Source organism: Lates calcarifer, linkage group LG17 (genome assembly GCF_001640805.2).
Source record: "Lates calcarifer isolate ASB-BC8 linkage group LG17, TLL_Latcal_v3, whole genome shotgun sequence".
NCBI classification, from domain to species: Eukaryota; Metazoa; Chordata; class Actinopteri; family Centropomidae; genus Lates; species Lates calcarifer.
In genome coordinates this window covers 26240837-26262254 of record NC_066849.1, presented here as the reverse complement: position 1 = coordinate 26262254, position 21418 = coordinate 26240837, and the positions used below count along the sequence as shown (strand labels likewise).

General features: G+C 42.7%; 1 protein-coding gene across 1 annotated transcript in view; it reads right to left on the bottom strand.

Moving 5' to 3' along the window:
* pik3r3b (phosphoinositide-3-kinase, regulatory subunit 3b (gamma)) overlaps positions 1 to 19373 on the bottom strand; it is a 170757-nt gene extending 151384 nt beyond the window's left edge. Inside the window, exons 1-2 of the mRNA XM_018688208.2 lie at positions 19189 to 19373; positions 17642 to 18841 (exon numbers count right to left, since the gene is read on the bottom strand). Coding sequence (XP_018543724.1) covers positions 17642 to 17993 — 352 coding nt within the window. The 5' untranslated portion in view covers positions 17994 to 18841; positions 19189 to 19373. The remainder of the gene's footprint in view (positions 1 to 17641; positions 18842 to 19188) is intronic.
* Positions 19374 to 21418: the final 2045 nt, after the last annotated feature.

The following is a 21418-nucleotide window of genomic DNA, read 5'->3' as shown; positions in this document are numbered from 1 at the left end:
TGACGAACGATATGTGAGCGGGGAGATAAATGGTTGCTGCTTTTCTAGGGTTTAAAGTTTATATGGTTTTGAAGTGAGGAAGATGGCATTGAATTAGATATTACTGCTGCTTTTTCTATTTCTGAAATCAAGACCATCAGATCATTTTCTACAATTGGATCCAGTGGAAAAAATAAACAGAATTATGAACAAAAGAAGCAGCAGAGAAAGAAAGTGGAGGAACAGAGGAGGGGGGTTTGCTTTAAAAACCAAGTAATGAAATGACAAATGGGTAGAATAAATTGCCAAATGCAAGATGTATAACAACATTTTCCATAGAGGAGAGCGAAGAGCGTCTGGAGGTATGATTAGATATGAGGATGAGGAAGGAATGGAGGAGAAAAGATAAATGAGGAAGAGATTGTTTTAGAGGTAATGGTGTAGTGAAGTGGTGTTTTATTAAATGAGAAAAGTAAGTGATGGAGGGAGCGTTCGGGTGGAGGGGGGTGTGAGTGGATAACATGAACCGGAGCGCTTCAAAGTGTGTGTGTGTCCTAAAACAGCGTATAATTGAATCTCTCACGGACGCAGTGGGCGGGCATGCAGCACAAGATACATGGGTCGGCTAACTCAGTGTGACAGATGAACACATGTGCATACCACACACGCACACACACACACATACAAAAAGAGACAACTGCGTAGAGGAAACATGCATGTAATCAGAAAGACATATCTTAAATTTAAACGTCATATTTAGCACACACAGAGAGCACCGTGCATTATTTTTGTTGCTCTGAGTTTTCTGGGTATAGAAGAAATAAGCAAACAGAGCAGCAGAGGGGAAGCTCCCCACTGAGCGTGGAGAAACAGAAAATGGGTTAGAGAAAGAAATCCCCGGCGGGACTGAATAATTAGCAGATGAGAGTGACTGAGAGACGGCTGCACAGAAAGATGGAGGCAGTGAGTGAGAAGAGAGAGAGGGAAAGTCAGGGATGTGAGAAATGGGGTCAGATCACACAAAACGAGAAATGATGGAGATATGAAACAGAGGAAGTGAGGACGAGAGAGTTGCATTAACCCTGAGAGAAATGTCTGAGTCTGTCAGTCTGGGGAACTGCTAATTGAGATTCTGGGATTTCTGGGGAATCCTCTCTAAAATCTTCTCCCAGGTTTGTGTGTGCTTGTGTGATGTGTGGTGAAACAAAGCTGCCATCTCCAGAACCTCATTAACACAAACACAAAACTGTCACAGCTAAATACACAAGTGCAAAACTGACATTGTTAGCAACACCGCGTGCTCTAATTTGTTGATGGGGGCTTGTATATCTGATTAAAACGCTTGTTGAAACATCAGCAAAATTCATAATTCCAGTTATTTTACTACCAAAGAAAGATTCAATCACAGACATGCTTATGTTTAGCAGGTATAATTTTTTACCATGTTTAAGCTGTTAGCTTGCTAATTAGCTGTTTGCTAATTAGCATTAAACACAAAGAACAGTAAAGACTGATAGGAATGTCACTGGGCAGGTGTTAGATGAAATATCAGAGGCTCACTAATGTCTGTAGGATGACAAATGTCTGAACTAAATTTCATGCCATTCAACCCGAAAGCTGTTGAGATATTTCCGACTGAATCCTAATGGTGCACTGACCAACACTGCCATCCTTACAGCTAAGGCATGAGCATGGCTAAGCATTCCAGGTTCCTATTCAGTTAATCGGAGGCCACTCAGATGGGACTCAGATCCATACATCCAAGTTTCACTTAAGTAAAACCTAATCACCAAACTACATAATGCATAATGGCATTGTAAAGTGAGACTATGGTAAAACAGCAGTGTAATAATCTTGTGTTTATCTTGCACTTCTATGTGAGTCATAGAGACAGTTTCACGACTGAAGTCAGAGTCCCTGAAACATTTTGAAGTCTTATTAAGTGTCCACCTCCACACAGCTGCTGCAACAGTTACAAACACAGTTTCTGCTATTTCATTACATTTATTCTTTAAACCCAGAGCAAAGCTTCACGTAAAAAGCTCAAACTGATGCATTAATATTTGTTCTAGTTCCAGTCTGATGTGGCACACTGCCCTCTCAATAAACCAGCTGGGAACTGCACTAAAATTTGAGGTAAGTGCTTTTTCAGACGTTGCCAAGCTCTTTCTTCTCAGCCTTCATGGTAAAAATGTCCTTTCCACTGATTTGTCTTGGGTGACAGAAAAGAGAACAAATCCAAACTTTTGTTCCCACTTCTGTTTTCTTTCAAAATTCTGGGCCTCAAATGGGCCGAGACGAGTCTTGGAGAGACTCTGGAACTTCCTGATTAGAGTCAATGGGACCAATCGTCAGCATTTCAACCACTAAAGCTCGTCCAAGTGATGCTGAGTCTTCCAAAATCTTCCCATGAGCCAGTTAGAGAGGCTCCGTGATGAATTGAAGAAACATTAGGAGAAAGGTTGACAGCCAACTCGAGCCCAGAACCTGATTAGTCAAACAGGCATCATGAAAGGAGTTGGTGAGTCATCAAAGAAGCACTTCAGGACAACTGGAACGACTTTCTGTGCTGACAGGTGCTAATCTGTGAGCAAGGTCCCACTCATTGCTTAACTATTTTAGAACATTCACTCCAAAATAGGGCTGGGAATTGATTGCCTTTTTTCAATACAGATGCCAATATGAAACTGTAGATTCAAGACCAATACAAAAGCAATACTTTTTTTGACAAGTCGAGAAGAAAAAACATATTTTCGTACAAATTCCTTCTTTTTAATAAATAACCTTTCCAAAATTCAATAGTTTAAAATCGGTAAAAGTCATATTAGAAAAAAAGGCTGTGCAGAATTAAGTCTCTACTGATTTTTAATGTGTCCAATTTCGACTGCAAATGTAAAATCACTATTGCATGTATGAAAAAACTGCCTTTTGTGGTTCTAGAGGGAGACTCAAGCAACCAGTGTCCCTTGGGTCTGAAGACTGCAGGTTTGAAAACTGATATGTAGTTCAGTAGTTTGCAGCAAGACCTACTTTAGATTTTAATGACTCAGTAAAACTGAAATCCACCTGAGATTAATCCTTTGCCAGTGAGAAGTGAGACTGAAATAACCCCCACATTTCCTGTCTGTATCACAACTACGCCTACCAAATAAAGGCAAAAATACAAAAAACTAATCTTATAAAGGTTAGATTCTCGCTGACAGGCTTTGGACTAAATGCAGTCGAGAAAGAGAACTTGTGCATGGAAAGTAAATGCCTCTGTTAACTTCAACCAGGTTAGCAGCAGAAAAAGTACAGAATACTGAAGAACCTCTTCAACCTTTTGGAACTGAGCAGCAAGTGTGAGGTCTGAGTTAAACAGTGCTCCTGAGGAACAGATTGGACAGATTATCACAGATCACACAGGGAGTTGAGAAGGTCATCTCAAATTTAATGTCATGGTTACTGCAAATTGTTGGACCGACACAATTCCATCAGTACCAATATCCAGTCCTACTCCCAACACAGAAAAATCAACACTTCGTGGGTCTTGACTGATGTTAGTGATACACATAAAATCACATTAGAGGATAAGGCTCATGGGTAATCTTACAACATAATGATACAGATTATTTCTTTTGTATTAACTTGGCCCATATGTCTTTTATCTGCACACACACCCTCCTGCCAAAGTGATAAAAAGAGCAAGAAGGTCTCATCCAATATTAACTCAAACTGGTTTAAACCAGAGTGCCACGAGGCCAGAGGGAAATTGAGAAGATGACAGGGAGGAAAGGGAAAGAGGGCTAAATGACACTGAGACAACAAGAAAGAGAATGATGGGGGGGAGTGATGGAACAGAAGAGCAGAGATACGACAGAGCCAGACATCATTCGACCAAACCAAGCGAGCCAAGTGTGTGCATGTGTGTGTGTGTGTGTGTCAAGAGGTGGCATGGCGAGTTCAGGGGCAGTTCAGCTCTACCCTGGATTGCAGAAGCAGTGCCTTTAAACTAAGTTAAAAGAAAAAAAAGAAAAAAATTAGATCAGAACAAAGTCCACAGAGACACAGGGGGGACGAGGGGAGGAGAGAGAAGAGGAATAACTAATGACTGGACGGTAAATATGTCTCTCATCCGTGAGCTCTTCCATTAATAAAACATTAGACTGTCTCTACAGAATGTTACTTTTCATCTATAATTATATCTCTGCTCCCCACACTCTGTACATCTACAGAAGTTCTTTATTTATGAAGCAATTACTTTCCCTCTACTCTGCTAAAATCATCCCTTTTCTCTCCACAGACTTGAATGGGCGTCATGTTCAGGAGTTGGGAGGAGGAAGGAAAAGGAGGAATAATGATCAGAAATACAAAGGTTGAAAGGTGAGACTGCATATACAATTTGAGCACGGAGCCAGCATATTTCAGCCTGCACTGCAAACAAAGACGTAAATACAGGTATTTTCTGTTATCTGCTGCTGTAATCACTGCTTTGTCTCAGGATCCACAGACAGAGTGAGAGTTGATTGCAGAGCTGAAAGGTGAAGCGTTTTCCCACAATTACAGAACGAGACTAAGATGAGTCCACAGCCATGTGAGCAATTTTGTGAGGCTTGCAAAGAAAAACAAATCTAAAGTGGCTAAAAGGGGGGGGGGGTCCCACAGCTGGGTAAAAATTCAATGGATCACATATGATACAACGATTCAACTTAAATTAAATGTGAATGTTGCACCAAAGTTTATGGCAATCCATCCAAGGAAAGGTCAGAAGATAACTGAAGTCTGAGGGCTACAGCCTCCTGGAACCACACATACAGAGCCAATGCATCACATAAATGTTAAGCTATTTCACTATTTAACTGAAAATGTCAGCCTGGTTGTGGCACTAGAGGCCTGATCTTCTGGGGACCAAGAATGTCTACATTTTACAGGGAATTTTATCAGCACCTTTTATGTCTCTACTTTGTCTAAGTTACACTAAAGTGTACCAATTGAACATTCGACAATACACAGACGATGAACAAGTTGTTCTCATGTTTGGGTTAATGCTTCTGGAAAGGGTTCATATTAATAGCCTTCGTGTGTTCTGTGAAGAGGAGCATGTTAACACAAAGTCACAGGTTTTGCTGATTAATGCATTAATTAGTAGAATTAATGAGCACGTTAGCATAACTGGTTATGTTTAATAAATGATGGTGATTCTGTGAGGACATCAGTCAGCTGCAGAGTGTGAAAACAGCTGAGAGTCATTAAACTTCCATAAAGATGTCTTGTCTCTGTGTGACAGAGGGAATAATGACACTGAGCCAGTGAGTGGAGCAAACACACACACACATTCCCACACATATACACACACCTGCCTCCATACATGCATCAGTGTAAAGCCACGCAGCGTGAACAGGAAAAGGCAAGGTAAGGATTTTCCAAAGGCCAACAGGAAAATGTTTCCACTCAAATTACAAACGTGGCAGGAATGACGAACAATGGCGTGAAAATGAGAGGAGTTAGGAGGAAAAAAAATCAGTCAGGAGGAGCAAAACGCTGACCTTCAAAACCAAACGAACAGGAATGTGTAACAAAGCACCTTCCGCCATAAGGCATCATTTGTGTTTATGCTTCGGGTTTTCACACACTCACTGATTCAACTGACACTGCAGAACTGTCGCAGTGGAACAATTCCCATGTTACCAAACGCACAAGTCAAATTCTATAAATAAACTACATCTACTGGGTATTTATGAAACAGATGAAGAAAATAAGGTAAAATAGCAGCTGGGAAACAAAAACAATCTGTGTATGATTAATGAAATCATGATGAAGTTAAACATGAGGTGAGATGATAGATGATGAAAACTGATATTCAAGAAGCTTAGTAAAAATGAGTAATGTGTTGTAAGATGTAAGATGATTCATTTTGTTTGTTTTATTGTTCCAAACAGTGCAGCCATTATTAATGTTAGCTAAAAGAGGTCCAAAGCTGGAGGAAGCCCACAAAAGTTCTGCTGCATACAAAAGATGAACACAGGGAAATAAAACAGAGCCCCACAGGCCCGTGTGGTTCCATCCCCTAACCTCTACCAAACAGGTTAGTGTGTCTGTAGGTGGGAAGCCTGTGAGGGATCATATCCTTGTTGCTGCAGTACTGACTCCAGCTGGTTGGAAGAAGTCGAGCAAATACGAATAAAATGATATAAAATACAAGCAGTGTGCTATAGCTGTGAGCCACACTATGCATTACATTAGAAACAAATCCATCTGCTCAAAAGTGTCACCAAACTGCCCTCTATCATATATCACTGCTGTAATGTTATCTGAATATCCTGACAGATCAGGAGGGCAGAAATCAGCCTCAGGCAGGTGATTTGTCTTCACTGTCATTTCAGCCATCAAACAAAGACACTCTCCAGCCTGCAGCAGTGCGCACACACACACACACACACACACACACTCCCTGTGTAAACTCAGACCTGTGTGTTTAACCTCACCCTGCCTCTGGAAACACACGAACACACACGTGTGTGTCATGGTTAAGTGTATCCTGTGGAAGCAAACACACTTCCACTGTGTTCGAGTGTGTTCTCACGTAGTGGATGACCTGCTGGAAGGACCTGAAACACTCATGTCACAGTGGAAGGCAGCAGCAGATAAATGTTTGGAGGAAGATATAAACTGAGGCCTGAGGTCTGTTTGTGTGTGTGTGTGTGTGTGTGTGTGTAGACATACTGCTGAAGTATCTTCAGTTTTCTGTCTGTTTTTGAGGACCTGAGCTTTTTTTTTTCTTTCCTTTGAGAAGATGAAAGCCGTCAGGAAGAACAGGACAAACTGCTGCACAGGAGAAACACTGACCTCCTTTTCCTTCTGCACACAGCATCTCTTCTTATTCTGAGGCAAAACTGCTCCTCTGGTCAAATCCACACATAAAAAAAACACATCATCAGGATTTCATCGAATAAATTCTGCATCAGCCTGACCTGCCTACAAATGTATCTCATCTCATTTCTGTAATTCAGAATCAAGATGTGTTAAAGGCTGAAATTAATTTCATATTAAAAACATTACCTCAATGAGCATTAAGTGATTCTGTTCTACCACAGCCTTTAATCAAGATGTCACGCAGCTTTTTATTCCTTTCGTTCCATTAATAACAGAGTAAATAAAAAAACACACTTTCAGTCAGAATAACGTGGCCCTGGAAGGTAGTTTACAGCATGTAAAGAAGAATCCAATAGGAAGATGAAAATGATTTAGTATGGTTGACAGACAGAGCAGTGACACGTCACATCTCCTAAAATGTATTTTTTGTTCACGTAGAGGAAAAGTTAGGATAAGTGGCTCTGACAAATGATTCATCATCCCATTATTAAACTCTGAGAGTCACGGATTCTATTTTTTCATAAGGCGTGAATTCAGCCCAGAGAGGAGTTGATTTTCAGTGTGTGCGTTCACACAGGCTTGTCAGTGATCTGTCTGTGAAGGGCAGACACTTTTGTGTGTGCGAGTGTGTGTTTGTGTGTGTGTAGGATTTAGCCTCTGTCCCTACACACCCCTGGCTTCACAGAGTCTCTTTTCACCTCAAAAGCTCTCCAGTTGGCACCACATAATCCCAATTGGCTTCTGTGGCTCACACATACACACACACACACACACACACACAGAGAGAGAGAGAGAAACACACACACCCTCTCTCTCTCGCTCTCTCTCTCTCTGTACCAGTGGTGCCAAGCACTGCGATGCTCTTTTTGTCAGCTCAAATACCAAAACAATGGCTCAGTTGAGAACAGAGGTTTGGTGTATAAATTGTGGTCAAGTGTGTGTGTGTGTGTGTGTGTGTGTGGTGTGTGTGTGTGTGTGTGTGTCAGCTCTGATCCCTTTAAACCCACAGCTGTGTTAGACTTTTACAGTCCAGTTCATCACTCCTCCTTGTTGCTAAAACCTTGTGTTGGATCCTCTGCACATGATCAACTCTGAGCACAATGACAAGTTGTAAAATCTGACAGGCACAAACAACTGCCCAGCTACCACTGCTACAAAGTTCCCTGTTAACTCATAGGAATACACAATCAGAAGGGGAGGAGACAAACACTGACTCAAGAGTGACAGCTCAACAGTCACAACAGCCTTGAATGAAAAGAGCTGTGGTAGAAAAATGTTTGCAGCTTAGCTATTTAAAAACCTGTTTTTCCATGCGCTTAATGAGAAAGAACCAAGGCTTTACTACTTAGACTCTGCCAACAAAGACTGAAAATACAACTAACTCCATCACCTGAAATCTGACAAAACAAAACTCAGACACAAAATGTAGTAAAGGAGTTCAGTGGCAGCTTAGCTGTGTTTTCAGGTTGTTCGTCCTATTCTCATGCATGTGATTCCTCAGTAAGACCTCAGGGGAATTTCTTAAAAAGATGAACTGATTAGATTTTGGTAGTGAAAGATCAATGTGACCACACAAAACACATTTTTGGTCATAGCTCAAGAATGCACAGACTAATTAGCTGCAACTGGGCTGGTTGGTGGAGGCATACAACTGCAAGGTGGTAGTTCTAGTTTCTTATGATTTTATGGTTGGTGTTTAGGAGTATGGTGTTGTTGTGCAGCACTGTCTTTTGTGTTCCTCTTTATCTGATCCACCAATCAGCACTTTGTCTTGCTAATGGAAGGAGCCAGTAAAAGCCTGAGCTCTGCTCTTTAACCTTCGGCATGAGAGTGCAGTTCAGTTTCACTCTGCTGTCATCAACTGTTTGCTTCAAACCTGAAAAATCATTTTTAGCGTTGGCAGTAAATGTTTTTGCACAAAGCTGTGAGTGAAATGATGGACAGAGTAAACAACAAACTAGAGACAAAAGTAGGAAAATAAATGATTAATTGTTGCTTACAGGTCATTTTAGTCGTATACCATTCCAAAGTTAATGACACTGCTGCTATATGGTTAAAATAAAGTGAAAATTTTATTGTAAGCACTGATAATAAATAAACAAAAGATGTTTTCACAGCCTCTCTCATACGCAGATCTTCTATTTATGAAGACATTATGGTAAAATGTGTTGTAATTGCCCTTATAAAGTGCTCATTAATACCAACATTCCAGTGACGTGCAGCTGCACAAACGTAATTCATCAAATCCTGAAACGCATTACTGCCGCAAAGATAAAAACGAGCTGATATTTTTTACAGCGCCTCCGACTGCTGAAATTAAAGCGGTCAAATGACTCGTACCAGAGTCTATCGAGAGACTTCAGAGGGCATTAAAATGCAGCGAAGAGGAGGAGGAGGCTGTAAAAAGCCATGAGGTTTTATAGACGTCCATAAACAGGCAGGACAGGGGGCGATGCAGGAGAGAGAGCAGGTCTCTCCTGGTCAGAGCTGTTTCTCTCACCCCTTCATTCCTTTTTAAACATAAAACCTGGTCCCGAGTCACTGCACATGCATCAGGGAGGGGGAGGATTTACAGGTGGAGGTTCAGCTCGTGACATCTCAGAGTATATTGTCTAACTGCAGGAAGAGGAGGAATGCTACTGTTGGACAAAACAACACATTTCATTTTGTCACTCCATGCTATTTGCTTCATAACTTCAAAGTTTAATTTCAGTTTCATTTTCAACAAGCTGTCCTTTATATCCTACAGATACACACACACACATGGTGGGTATTTCCAAGTATTTTATTTTATTTTATTTTTAGTATTTATTTATTGACTTCTCATTGTCCAACAAAATCAACATAATCTTATTTCTGACACTGTGTGGAGACAGCAACAGCTTTAGCTTAATTGAATCAATTAATGGAAGATTAATTACTAATTAATTTACTGTGATAATGATGTAATCTGAGTAAGCCCCATCTGCTGATGAAGATCATGTGATATAACCAAAAGTTCCAGAACAGCTGGTGGATGGACCTTGTGATGGGAAAAGTTTCCAAGGTCAAGAATGAATGTTGAGCTTCATTCTACTGTGGGGTTAATATCTCGATTTGTGGGAATTTTTGTTGTCAGCCACATAGGAAGGAAGGAAGGAAGGAAGGAAGGAAGGAAAGGAGGCAAACAGGTTTCATCTTTAGTTTTGTTTCCAGATAAGAATCAGTGAGGCCTGTTTTTGTTGTGTGGGTGTGTACGTGCTGTTGTGTGCTTATTCTTTTATTGCTGACAAGTAAATCCTCCTCGGCTCGGGAGGAGAAGCCTCTCGACTCAGCGCAGTGATTCCAAGGCCAATTAGGCAGCCAGTAAAATAAAAGCTTTATTGACAACAGCCTGTCCCTGACGGTGCGCCTCGCTGAGCCTCATGCAGCTCTCCACTCTGTGACCTGAACCTCTGAGGTGTATTCCCAGAGCTGCAGACTGCAGTTTAACAGACTGTCCAGGTGGGTGACCGCCGTGCAGCATCAAAGAATTACAGTGCTGCATCTTCGCGGTCTCCCAGGATCCTCTGCTCCTGTTTTATTCATCACGGTTTGCCACGTTTATTTGAATCACCTTCTCCCTTCACTGAACGACTCGGCCGCTTCACCCTATTCATCAATTTAACACAGGCACTGTGTGGACCTCCGTAATTGACTTTCAAAACAGGGACAATAAATCTCACCTCCTCCACAAACAATAACACTTCAGAGATTAAAGACATTAGCATGCAGCAGGAGGAAAAGATATAACACACTGGCTTTACTGAGTTAAAAACAGGAGGACAGCAAGGAAAGGATGGAGGAAAAACATGACAGGAAGAAAGAAAGAAAGAAAAGAGAAAGAACGGGGAAAATGAAAAGATATCACTGAACCAAAGAGAGCTTTCATTTTTTTATTGTTGCAGATTTTTTATGACTTTCATCTCAAGTGAAAAATGAACTTCACAGTACATATTGTAGATATTGTACCCACTCACTGTGTTACCTGCAGAGCCTCCACAGACTGCTAGTAGAATGAATCATTACATGAGAATGAACCAGTTATAGATTATACTGTCTCCTTGGTTTTTTCCTCCAAACTCGTGTCCCATCTGTGGTTCCTCCATATGGGTGAGTGTTAAAGGTTTACATCATAAACTATGAGAGGCTGATGCTTCTCTGTCGATGGGGTGCTAGAATTTAAATGAGTAAGCACAGCAGTTTAATACCATTCTGTTATATTAATCTCTCCCTGTTTTACAAGGCTGCTTTATTTGTTTATCTACAGTGTATCACATTTTCATTGCCAGTGCATACTGTTCGTGTGTCCGACACAGCTCTTTAATTGACAGACTAAATTGCCGAGTCCCTGTGTCGCAGCAGAGATGCTCATTACGACAGCCTAATTGGCATGCAGCCCTGCATCAGGCCTGGTGGAGTCGCAGGGAGGGAGGCCGACCGACGCACTGCACCGCAAAGTACTGCAGTGCTGTCTTTAAAGCTGGAAGTGGGACATCAGGGTGCTTATGTGAATGTGTGTGTGTCTGTTACTGAGTCCCAAAGATATCTCTCTTACTTAAATCAAGAGCGAGAGAGATGAATTCAACCTGTTTCCAGTAAAACATCAACTTGTTTTAACAACACTGTAGAAATGAGTCACTTTCTTGAACTCAGTGCTGTGATCAGAGGCCAGCTGCTGTACCAGAATCAAAAAAAGTATGTAAGAAAATGAAGATTTGTGAATATGAAAACAGACTAAATGACTTACTCAGGTGGAGGACTGGAGCAAAGAAGGAAATCAAAGACAGACAGGAAGAGAGAAGGAGCCAGAAGATGTTCTGCCAGTTCACAAATCAACATTTCCACATGTGTGACACACATATCATCCACAGCAGAGAATGAAACACAGGAACACACACACACAGAAGGTCAGTAAAAAGAAGAACACATAAATAACTGTGACAGGGACTCATCCCACTCAGTTTCACAATGACACGACTGTGACCCACCACATACACAATAGTGGAACATGGTGCTATATCATATACGGAGATGAATGGGACTATGGCACCTTCAAATAACTCTTTTGCTTCCTATAGAATATATACAATATGTCTTTCATTTCACATCCACATGAGTGGGATGGCTGTAAGGTCACACTGACCTTTGACCTTTGACCACCAAAATCTAATCAGTTCATCCTTGAGTCCAAGTGAACATTTGTGCCAAATTTGAGGAAATGTTCCTGATATCACTTTGGTGAGAGTTGTGCAGACGGACGACCCGGCTGTCACTGGAGCAGAAACAACAAACGTCAAAGGTCTTGGTCCAATTTCAACCTGCTTCTTGACACATCAAATGAGTTCTGAACACAGTCATAAACAACATGCCTTGGTATGATTGGCTCCAGGTAGGAAAACTCAAAACTTTTTGACAGTGCTTGAAAATAGCCACGTACTGAAAGGCAGCACTGAAAGTCTGATCAGATTCATAGTTTTATTTATTGTTTGAAGAGTTTCCCTCCCTCCTCTCCTCTGTCTTCATCTTCACACTGAGACATAAAGACATGTGCCCTTTACATGGCTGAGCCTCGGCAGAACAACAACACATCTTCTCCTCTCTTCACTCTACAGCACTTATACTCTCACTCACACACACACACACACACATCTGCATCGAAGGCCATTAGAGTCAAGCTAAATATAACCATACAAATGAGCCTGTTAAGCCTGGTTAGTCTGTGAGGACAATGCTGCGATCATTGATCCCCTGAACTCGATGCACTACAGAGAGCACAGAGCTGATCACAGGCTGCCAGCACTAACACACACCTTGGTGAACGCACACTCCCAGAGCCGTCATTTCACAGCCACTCTGCCAGCATGGCAATTACCGCTCTATATGTTTTTCTGCTGTGTGTCTCTCTCTTTCTCTCTCTCTCTCATTGTGTTTGACGTCCCAGTCGTTATCCCCTGCAGCAGCGTTTCATCACCCTCTCGATCACATTGATCGGCTGCCCCACTCAGCGATGACGCACCTCTGAAGACACTCAAACTGCCTGGAGCTCAATTAAAAACTGTGATTGCTATTGACCACCTGTTTGATATGTATGTGTGTCAGGTGAAAGACACACAATAGAGAATGACAATCAGAAGGTAATGAGGTGCTCTTTGTCCGGCCTCATGTATTCAATCAGCAAATTCAATTTGTCTTCATATTTCATACAGATGCTAAATACTCAACGCTAGTATTTATTAAACTGCATACATTTTCTGTCATTACATATGTGTTGTAGGTTAAACTGACTCCTTCCTTTAATTTGAAACGTGTGAGACATGTTGAGTTTCATAGACAGTAGCTTAACAGCGAAGAAGTAGAAGTAACTGGAGCTAAACTGTGAGTATGACATGACTGAAATGTGCATTGTACAGGTCACACTAGATCATATGTATTGGGCATTACCAACATCTAATTCAGGCTCCTTACGTACACTGAACTGAAGTGGGTAAAGATCCAAGATTTTGGATTTCAGTGATAAACTGAAATTTTATAGATTCTGTTCAACCCAGTAACAACCCACACAGCTCATTATTTTTCAGTCTTGCCACCACTGGTCTTTCCACCAGCACATACTGACTGAAAACCAGATGTGTGTGTGTGTGGTCTTGTATGTCTGTCTGTGTGAGGACCTATTTGAGTTTTTAGACTTTGTTTGCGTGTTACTGTTGGTGGAGAAGGTGCTGATGGTGGTCATACAGAGAACCTTTAAATTGAATTTGGGTCTTTCACTTTGAAGTTGAACACTAAATCTCTCTGCAGTGATGAAACAGAGAACATGGTGTCACATTTGCTTTACTTGACCAAACTCTTCCGATCAAAGCCTGAGGGCAGAAAGAACCGATGGCGTGTCGTCCTCTGGTTTCCTTCTGGTTTACATCTAATTGCATCTCTCATTTACATGAAAGAGAAACAGAGTTTAGCGAGCTACAGGACTCATATGCAGATAAAAGACGTGATCTGCCTTATCAGAGCAGAGCAGAGCTCGGCACGCGATTAGGCTGATTACCTCAACACTTCTCCTATATACTTGTAGGTACATAGTGACGAGGAGCACATTGGGGATTCATTAGCTTACTGTCATAATTAATGCCGTATGGAGATGGCAAACAGCTCTCCTCGGGGAAGGGTAAGGCATCAGGTTGGGAAATGTAGGAGGGTGTTCACAATCACACAGTGTCAGATAGTGTTACGCATTGATTAGTGCTATGAGCCCTGTTAGGGCTATTAGGTATCACACCTGATTTAATCAGCTCGGCTACTGGGAGGGAACTGAACTGTTCAGGACAACAAGTGGAAGAAGAGGAAAAGAAAGACAGCACGAGAAGTAGAGGAGGAGGAGGAGGAAAGGATGAGGAAACAAGGCCACGGGAAAATGTTGCTTGTTGCTGAACTCTGGCTGAGAGCCATGTTATCTTTCAACTCTGTCCTCTACTAACTTAATGTAATTCCAAATGAGGGCAGGAAGTAGGGTTGGACAATCTTTTGAATTGTCAGATAGATGTTCCATTACTGCTCATCTCTGAGTCCGAGCAGGTTCAGATACTGGAAGCAGCACGCTAACCTAGAGGCTAACAGCTCAGTGTACAGAAAACAAAGCCTAGAAATCACTCAAGCACAAAATTCACTGAAGGGCTTGATAAATGAAAAGAGCTAATTACACAGCAAGCTTCTTCTGTGTGACGCTGTGCCACAAAGTACGCATCTCCTGCAGGAAATCATACCCACTTTTCCCACGTTACACAGTGTAACAACAGGCACTCTGTCTGCAGAGTGGTGATAAAAGAGGCACCATCCTCTCTACTGCAAGTCACTGTACCATCACAGTGATGTTTTGAGGTGAAATAGTTACGTAATGTTGCTTTAAGCAGTTTTCCAGTCCTCGCTGCTTCACAGCATGCTGCACGGCCAAATGCACTTTCACTGAATCAGTGCATTATATCTAACTTTATCTGAATTGACCAGTGATCCATGATCAATCCTGTTCCTAGGAAAATGTAAAACCCTCAGCAGTGTTGTTCCAAACAAACTGCTAAAAGAGGGCAGGGCGGGCCTGAGTGTCAGTAGTGATGGAGGCTGCACATCAGTTAGCTTCCCTCTGTACAGGCTCCCTGCGCTGCTGCTGCTAAACCACTGCTGCTACTGGTGATTTGTGACTGCAGGAATGTGGCATGTCAGGCTGCCAGTGCACCAGCCAATCAATTATTCAGGACAAATACAGCCTTGTGTGGCTGCAGGATGCAGGATGGATGGATGGATGGATGGATGGAGGAGAGGTGGGAGGGACAAGAGGCTCAGCTAGCACACATACTATAACTAAGAGCATCAGCACTGCAAGCAGGGACAGACGGAAATGAGAAAGATATTTAGCCGAGCCCTGAGCGGTATGGATGTTATTTATATAAAACAGACTGAACCCACTCCCATAAACGAGACGGGCAGCCAGACAATTAAAGAGAGCAGAGAGGCGGCAGAGGAAGGAGAGGAGAGAACATTGCTCTGCGTCTGACCTATTTAGCAAATGAAGAGCCATAAACACAGCAGACCTGAACGCACTCTGCAGCAGACAGCCAGGGCTAAAACAGAGCTAACCACCCCAACCCTGTAAAAACGCTAATCAAAGTCTGCAGGGTTCAGAATAGCTTTTTAAGTGGGGCAGCCTGTTTCGCAATGCTTTTTACATTTTGGGCTCAAGTCCTCCTCGTCCTCGTCGCCGTCTGTTTGTGCCAAGTCTTAAATAAATCATCAAAAAATCCAGCTGCACGGAACTGATACACACAGCTTGCACACTACTGTGCAGTATGTACTTAGTCTTCTAACTAGATTTAAAAGCAGGAGATAGAGATGTTGTGAGGGATAATAAATACAAACATTGATTCAGTCCTGAGGATCACATTTGGAGTCAATAGTGAGCCACAAAATGTCTGAATGTTTCTGAGAACTGCAGAGTCAATGAGAAATGTGGTCATTGATCAACTGCTCCCAGAGTTCATGCAGTTCATGGATTACAGGGGGGAGGATGTGGCTTCATCATAAACACACACCTAATGACTTCTGTGCCATAAAAAGTCTGACTTTGGCAAAGGGTTTGGTGACAAAGGGATAAATCTGGTTTATTAACAAATGGATTTTTGAAAATTGTTTCTATCAGCTATGAGTTGCTGGGATCTCAGAATACAGCAACGTTGCCAAAAACAGTCTGACTGGTGAAGAAACACATGCAGGTTGGAAACACTCCATGTTAGCCAAATTATTTGGAAGAGAAAAAGTTTCCAGATATCAAATATAAACTTGATGATTGTTATTATGACCCATAGATATGATGGCCAAAACTGTTTTCAGAGTTTTCCTAAAGGTCAAACTTGGCCAAAGCCCCAAAGGAATCCTTATTGGGAATCCTGCTCACACTAACACACAGCAGTTCTGTCTGAATCTGGATCTGCTTTTCTAAATATTTTGTAATATGAACCCTTTGCTGAACCTGGCTGCAAACCAGGAAACCACACTTCCAGTACAGCTGTAATCCAGACTGTGCAGAGAGAACACTCATATGAACCCATCATCACCACATCAGCGGTTACAGCCTGAGTAAGAAAAGGAAAGAGACACAAACCCACTGAAGACTGGGGAGTTAGTCTCTGAAAGAGGGACTGGAGCTGGATGTCCTGAGTGTATCAGCTCAGCAGCAGGTTATCAGACTCTAGCTATGACGTGTACACTATGTGCCACTGTTGACAGCACTCAGTATTTATGGACTGTATACAAGAGGTAGTTGTAATTACAGGATCTGTTCACCCAAATAACTTGCCTCTGGTGGTGTCCTCAGATTGTTTTGGTTGTATTTGTCCTCTGAGCATCTTAGATATTTCAAACCACCTCCATTGTATTTACTGGAGGGAGAAATCTTAAAACTGGGACAAATAAAACCAAAGCTATCTGTGGAGAAAACTGGAGGAAAGTGAGCTGAACTAACAGAGCTGTAAACTACTTTTTATCTGCTTATGCTGTGCATTGCATTGTGGAATGACAGAGCCTGTCAACGCCACATTCACATTAGGTATGGAGTCTGGTATCAGACTAAACAGGGATAGTAGTAAACTCGATGTTATCATATTTCACTGTGAATGCACAACAAGCAGCAGCTGGGGCTGCATACAGGCACCTGGAGCTTATTATACAAAAATGATTTGTAAGCTAACACACTGGTTACAAACAGTCGCAGCCTCATATCTCACAAATGACTGTTGTCTGTAAGTTGCAGAGAAATCCGTTAGTCCTCCAGGACTCCTGCTTGCTCATGCATTGGTGACAAGTGCAGCATTTGTTATGATTAGTCGAACATGTCGAAATTAACAGGAGACAAAATGATTTCATGCTGGAAATCAATGGGCCCCAGAGCAGCAACAAAGACGACCACTTCAGGCCCGTCACTCCCCTGAACCACCCTAACACACATAAAGCTTTAGTGTCAGTGTAATGGATTGAGATGTTTGTGCATCTTCAAGCCAGAGCTGAAGTTCATGTTATACAACAGTTTTGTAACGAGACAGAACCAGAAAAGAACAACTTTTCAGGGAGTGTTCAGAATCTATACCAGACACTCAATACCAATACCACCCACACTCACACACATAATACTGCCTGAGCAGAGCAGCACACACCAGTACTGGATACATACTACAGTCCAACATAGGTCCTGTTGATTCAAATCCAGCTGATAAGCCACCAAAAAGTGAACCCAAACAGTACCTACCTGAAGCAGCAGCTGCTCCAGGAGGCTGAGGTCCCACAGCACTCTGTTGCCCCCCTGGGGTCGGTGGTACAGGCCTGGGCCAGGATTTAGCTGCAGGAGGGCCGACTCTCACCACCCCGACGTACTCCACAAAGGTCCCTGGAAAGTCTCCCTTCTCCTTGGTCCGCTCGTTGGTGCCGTGCAGCCAGCCTTTGGGGCTCCGCTCATCCCCCTCCTGGTACTCCAGCCCGGCCGTTGCCATCAGCGAGGCCTTGGGGACGATGAGCAGGTCGCCCGGCTGGAGGCTGATGTCATCGCCACGTTCCCGCTTGTACTCAAAGAGCGCCCGGTACTGGAAACTGTCAGATGCCATGGCAACAGGAGTTCATAGGGTGATTCCGAAACCAAAAATACAAATGTTGCCTGAGATTTCGTTGCCTTAAAAGTTATTGCCTTGAAAAATACCAAATGGAAACTCTGTTGGTTAAAAATCCCTGAGAGGAAGCTAAAATTTGACCCTAAACCTGGGAAACCTGTGATGCCGCCTGAGATTTGCTGTGTCGTGCTGACACAGTGGAAATGATAAAAATCTGATCCCTGAGGTGGAATTTGACACCTTTTATGTTCTACAACTTCCTAAAGAGTGGGTCCAACTTTCTTAATCCAAAAACCTAAGTCCTCCAAGTGCAATAAAACTGAACAGTTGGCTGGTCTTTGCTTTAGTCCTGCAGATTTTGGTTAAACGTCCATGCAGCTCTTCAAAAATCCTCAGTATGAACCCAGACTTCAGTCACAGCCCTACAGTCTGAGGCCTGCAGGCTTCTGTGATCTGCAAATGAACAGACAGACTGAGCTGCCACCACACTGTGTCTGTGATGGGGATAAAAAGAGGAAGGGGTGGAGGGGGAGGCTGGGTGGACTGGAAACCGGAGGGTGGCAGAGTTTTGTAGGACGCGGTGACCTCCAGACGATGCCCCAAAGCTTCTGCAGGTTCTTCTGATGTTAATGAGAAAGTGTACAGAGCCTATACTGAGTCTACTGTCAAGTCAGACACCCTCACACACAGATCTACACACTCACACACATACACACACACCTGAGGAAATCCACTGCAGTGCAGAATTTGGCTTCTCATTCAGAGCGCCCCTGTGTGCACTCTTCTGTATGAAACCCTGCTGCTTCGCCTCTCTTGCCTCCGCAGCCTCCTGATGCTCCTGGAAACTTAAAATGAAGTTATAATGTTAACATCACACACTTTTACCAAGTTACTGGGTTTTAAAGTGAGAACATATTGATGCAGCTCAAGCCTCGAGTATTTTTACCTGTCAGAGATTCATTTGGGGCAGAGCATGAATATAAAAGAATAAAACTTAGAAAATATTCAAATAATGTAATTTTAAAGCAGTGAAAACATCCCTCACTCCTTTTTTTGGAGGCTGAAAGAGAGATGCTGAGACTATCAGTTACAACAAGCGTGACTAGGCGAATATGAACTTCAGACAGACCGCGTGCCCGACTAAACTCGCCCTGCGCCAGTCTGCCCTCCTGTCTGCTGCCCGCAAACTCACCGCTAAAACTGCACGGCCGAGCTCTTCTCCTCCACCGACGCCTTGGTGCGCGAACTGTCCGCTTCGACACTACCTGAACCCCGCAGAGCGAGCCCAGACATCCGCGAAGCCCCGTCAGGATAAATAGATGGCGTGGCCGGTCCAGCAGACGGGCAGCCTGCTCGGTGCTGTAGTGAGCGGCAGTGCTGATGTCAGTAAACCCCTCCCCCCCTCCTCCCCCTCCTCCTGCCGTCTGCAAATTATGCCAGCCAGCGGCGGAGACGGGACGGGTCGGTGTGGCGCACCGCCGCTGCAGCTGCAGCAAAACACCGCGTGTTAATGCGCTGTTACTTTCTGCTGCACTTGTAATTTCGCCTTTTAATCTGAACTGGTGTTATGTGTTCCAGGGGCACGGGGTTGGATGGGAGTATCAGATGCTGAGAAGCTGCAGAGAGGTGATGAATTATGTAACAACTCTGTGACCTGGAAAGGAGTCGCTGCATCTGTCCCCGCACAGCAGGGTCACGTTTATGGAAAAAGAAATAAAATACAGCAGAGGATGTGGAGATGACACCCATGAGGTGGATGACAGGGGAACAGCGCAGTCGTGGTTGTTGTCTAGTGCGCACATGACGCAGCAGCAGACAGCGGCAGACTGCTGCGTCATCAGGTGCGCACGTTTTTCAGTCTGGAGCTGCAGAGCGCACTCAGGTACAAAGTGTACAGAGCAGGAAGGAGAGGCGCAGAGCTGCACTCTCTCCTGTCTTTACCAGGCTGAATGACTCAGAGAATAATCAGACATTTGGACAGTTGGGGTTTGGTTTGGGACAGATGGCGGAGTCCCCTTGTCCTTCACATCCCCATTTGTCAGAAACATAATGTATTTATTTTCTTTTTGTGGTCTAACCCTTTTCCTGCGTGTTGTGAATCTATACGCTCTAATTAAAATAGTGGTGCCGGTTTCTGTATCTATACTAACATTTCCTGTCTGACTCTTTACTCTTTACACTGTAAGTAAAAGGAAAAATAACATCTTTCCAGTGTCAACACATTTCCATATCTTCTGTAAATGTAATCTAATTTACATTAAACCTCTCTCTTTCTGAATGGGCCTGTTTAGATTTCTTCTTTCTTATTATTTGACCTGTGTGTTTTGAGAATGACATGAATACAATTAAAGATGCTGTTTTCATCTCATACATTCTCAGTCCAGGCACACATGACTCAACTCTCTTGATGTAATAAATAATGTGTAGAATAAGAATAACCTCATTAAACCCACGGCAGAAATTATCATCGGGCAAATGTGCATGAAAATACAAAAGCAGAACCCTGGAGAATGACTGTGAAGCTCGCCTGTGGTCTGTTTATATATGCTGATATTTAGCATCAGATACTCAGTGGATAAGTGAGGTACTCAATCTGAAGTACTCTCAATGTACATCTTAAAGTCTTTTTACCAAGAACATGCACCATCTCTGCACCGTGCACACAGATGGAACTACTTGAGTAATTTATACTTGTATAATGCAGTTTATCAAACAACATAAGGGCTCATACATCAAATCTTTGATAAAGCTCACTTGTGGAGCCACATCTAACCTGTATCACATGGAAAAAGTGCTTCAGAATTATTGCAATAAGATCAGGCCTTGAACCAATGACACTGCTTTTGCTCATTTTTCTCAGTCTTTACTGTTTTACTTGAATAGTTTGGCTCAGAAATGCAGTCAATCTGCACACCAGCAATACTATAAACACTGAAAGACTGAACACAGTTGAAATAGCTGAGATTTTTGCCTGACATGTGGATCAACAGAGAGAGTGTCAGTGTTCCATGGATAGAAGAACCGTGTTAACTTGACATTCTGAGCCAGGTTTCCTAAAGGTCCATTTTTAGCCCACACTGACTTACATTTGACTTCGCCTGCATCATAAAAAGCCATGAGGCAGAAGTGACATGCAGGTCCTGATCAACAACAATCAACTGCAGGAAATATCTAAATTTGATAAAGGATCTAAAGTTATAACAAGCTCTTTTTTCATAATTGGTGTCTCAGATCTATGGACATTTATCCTTGATGGACAAACACTGCTCTCAGTGGAGACAATAAGGCTGTTTGTTTATGACATTATATATCCCAATGAGTTTTTTCTGATTTTGAAGATCAGACTGGTTCACATGCTTCATATAGTACTCCACCATGACTGTCATGGCAGCACAGTCCACTCCTTCTCTTTTCAGCACACT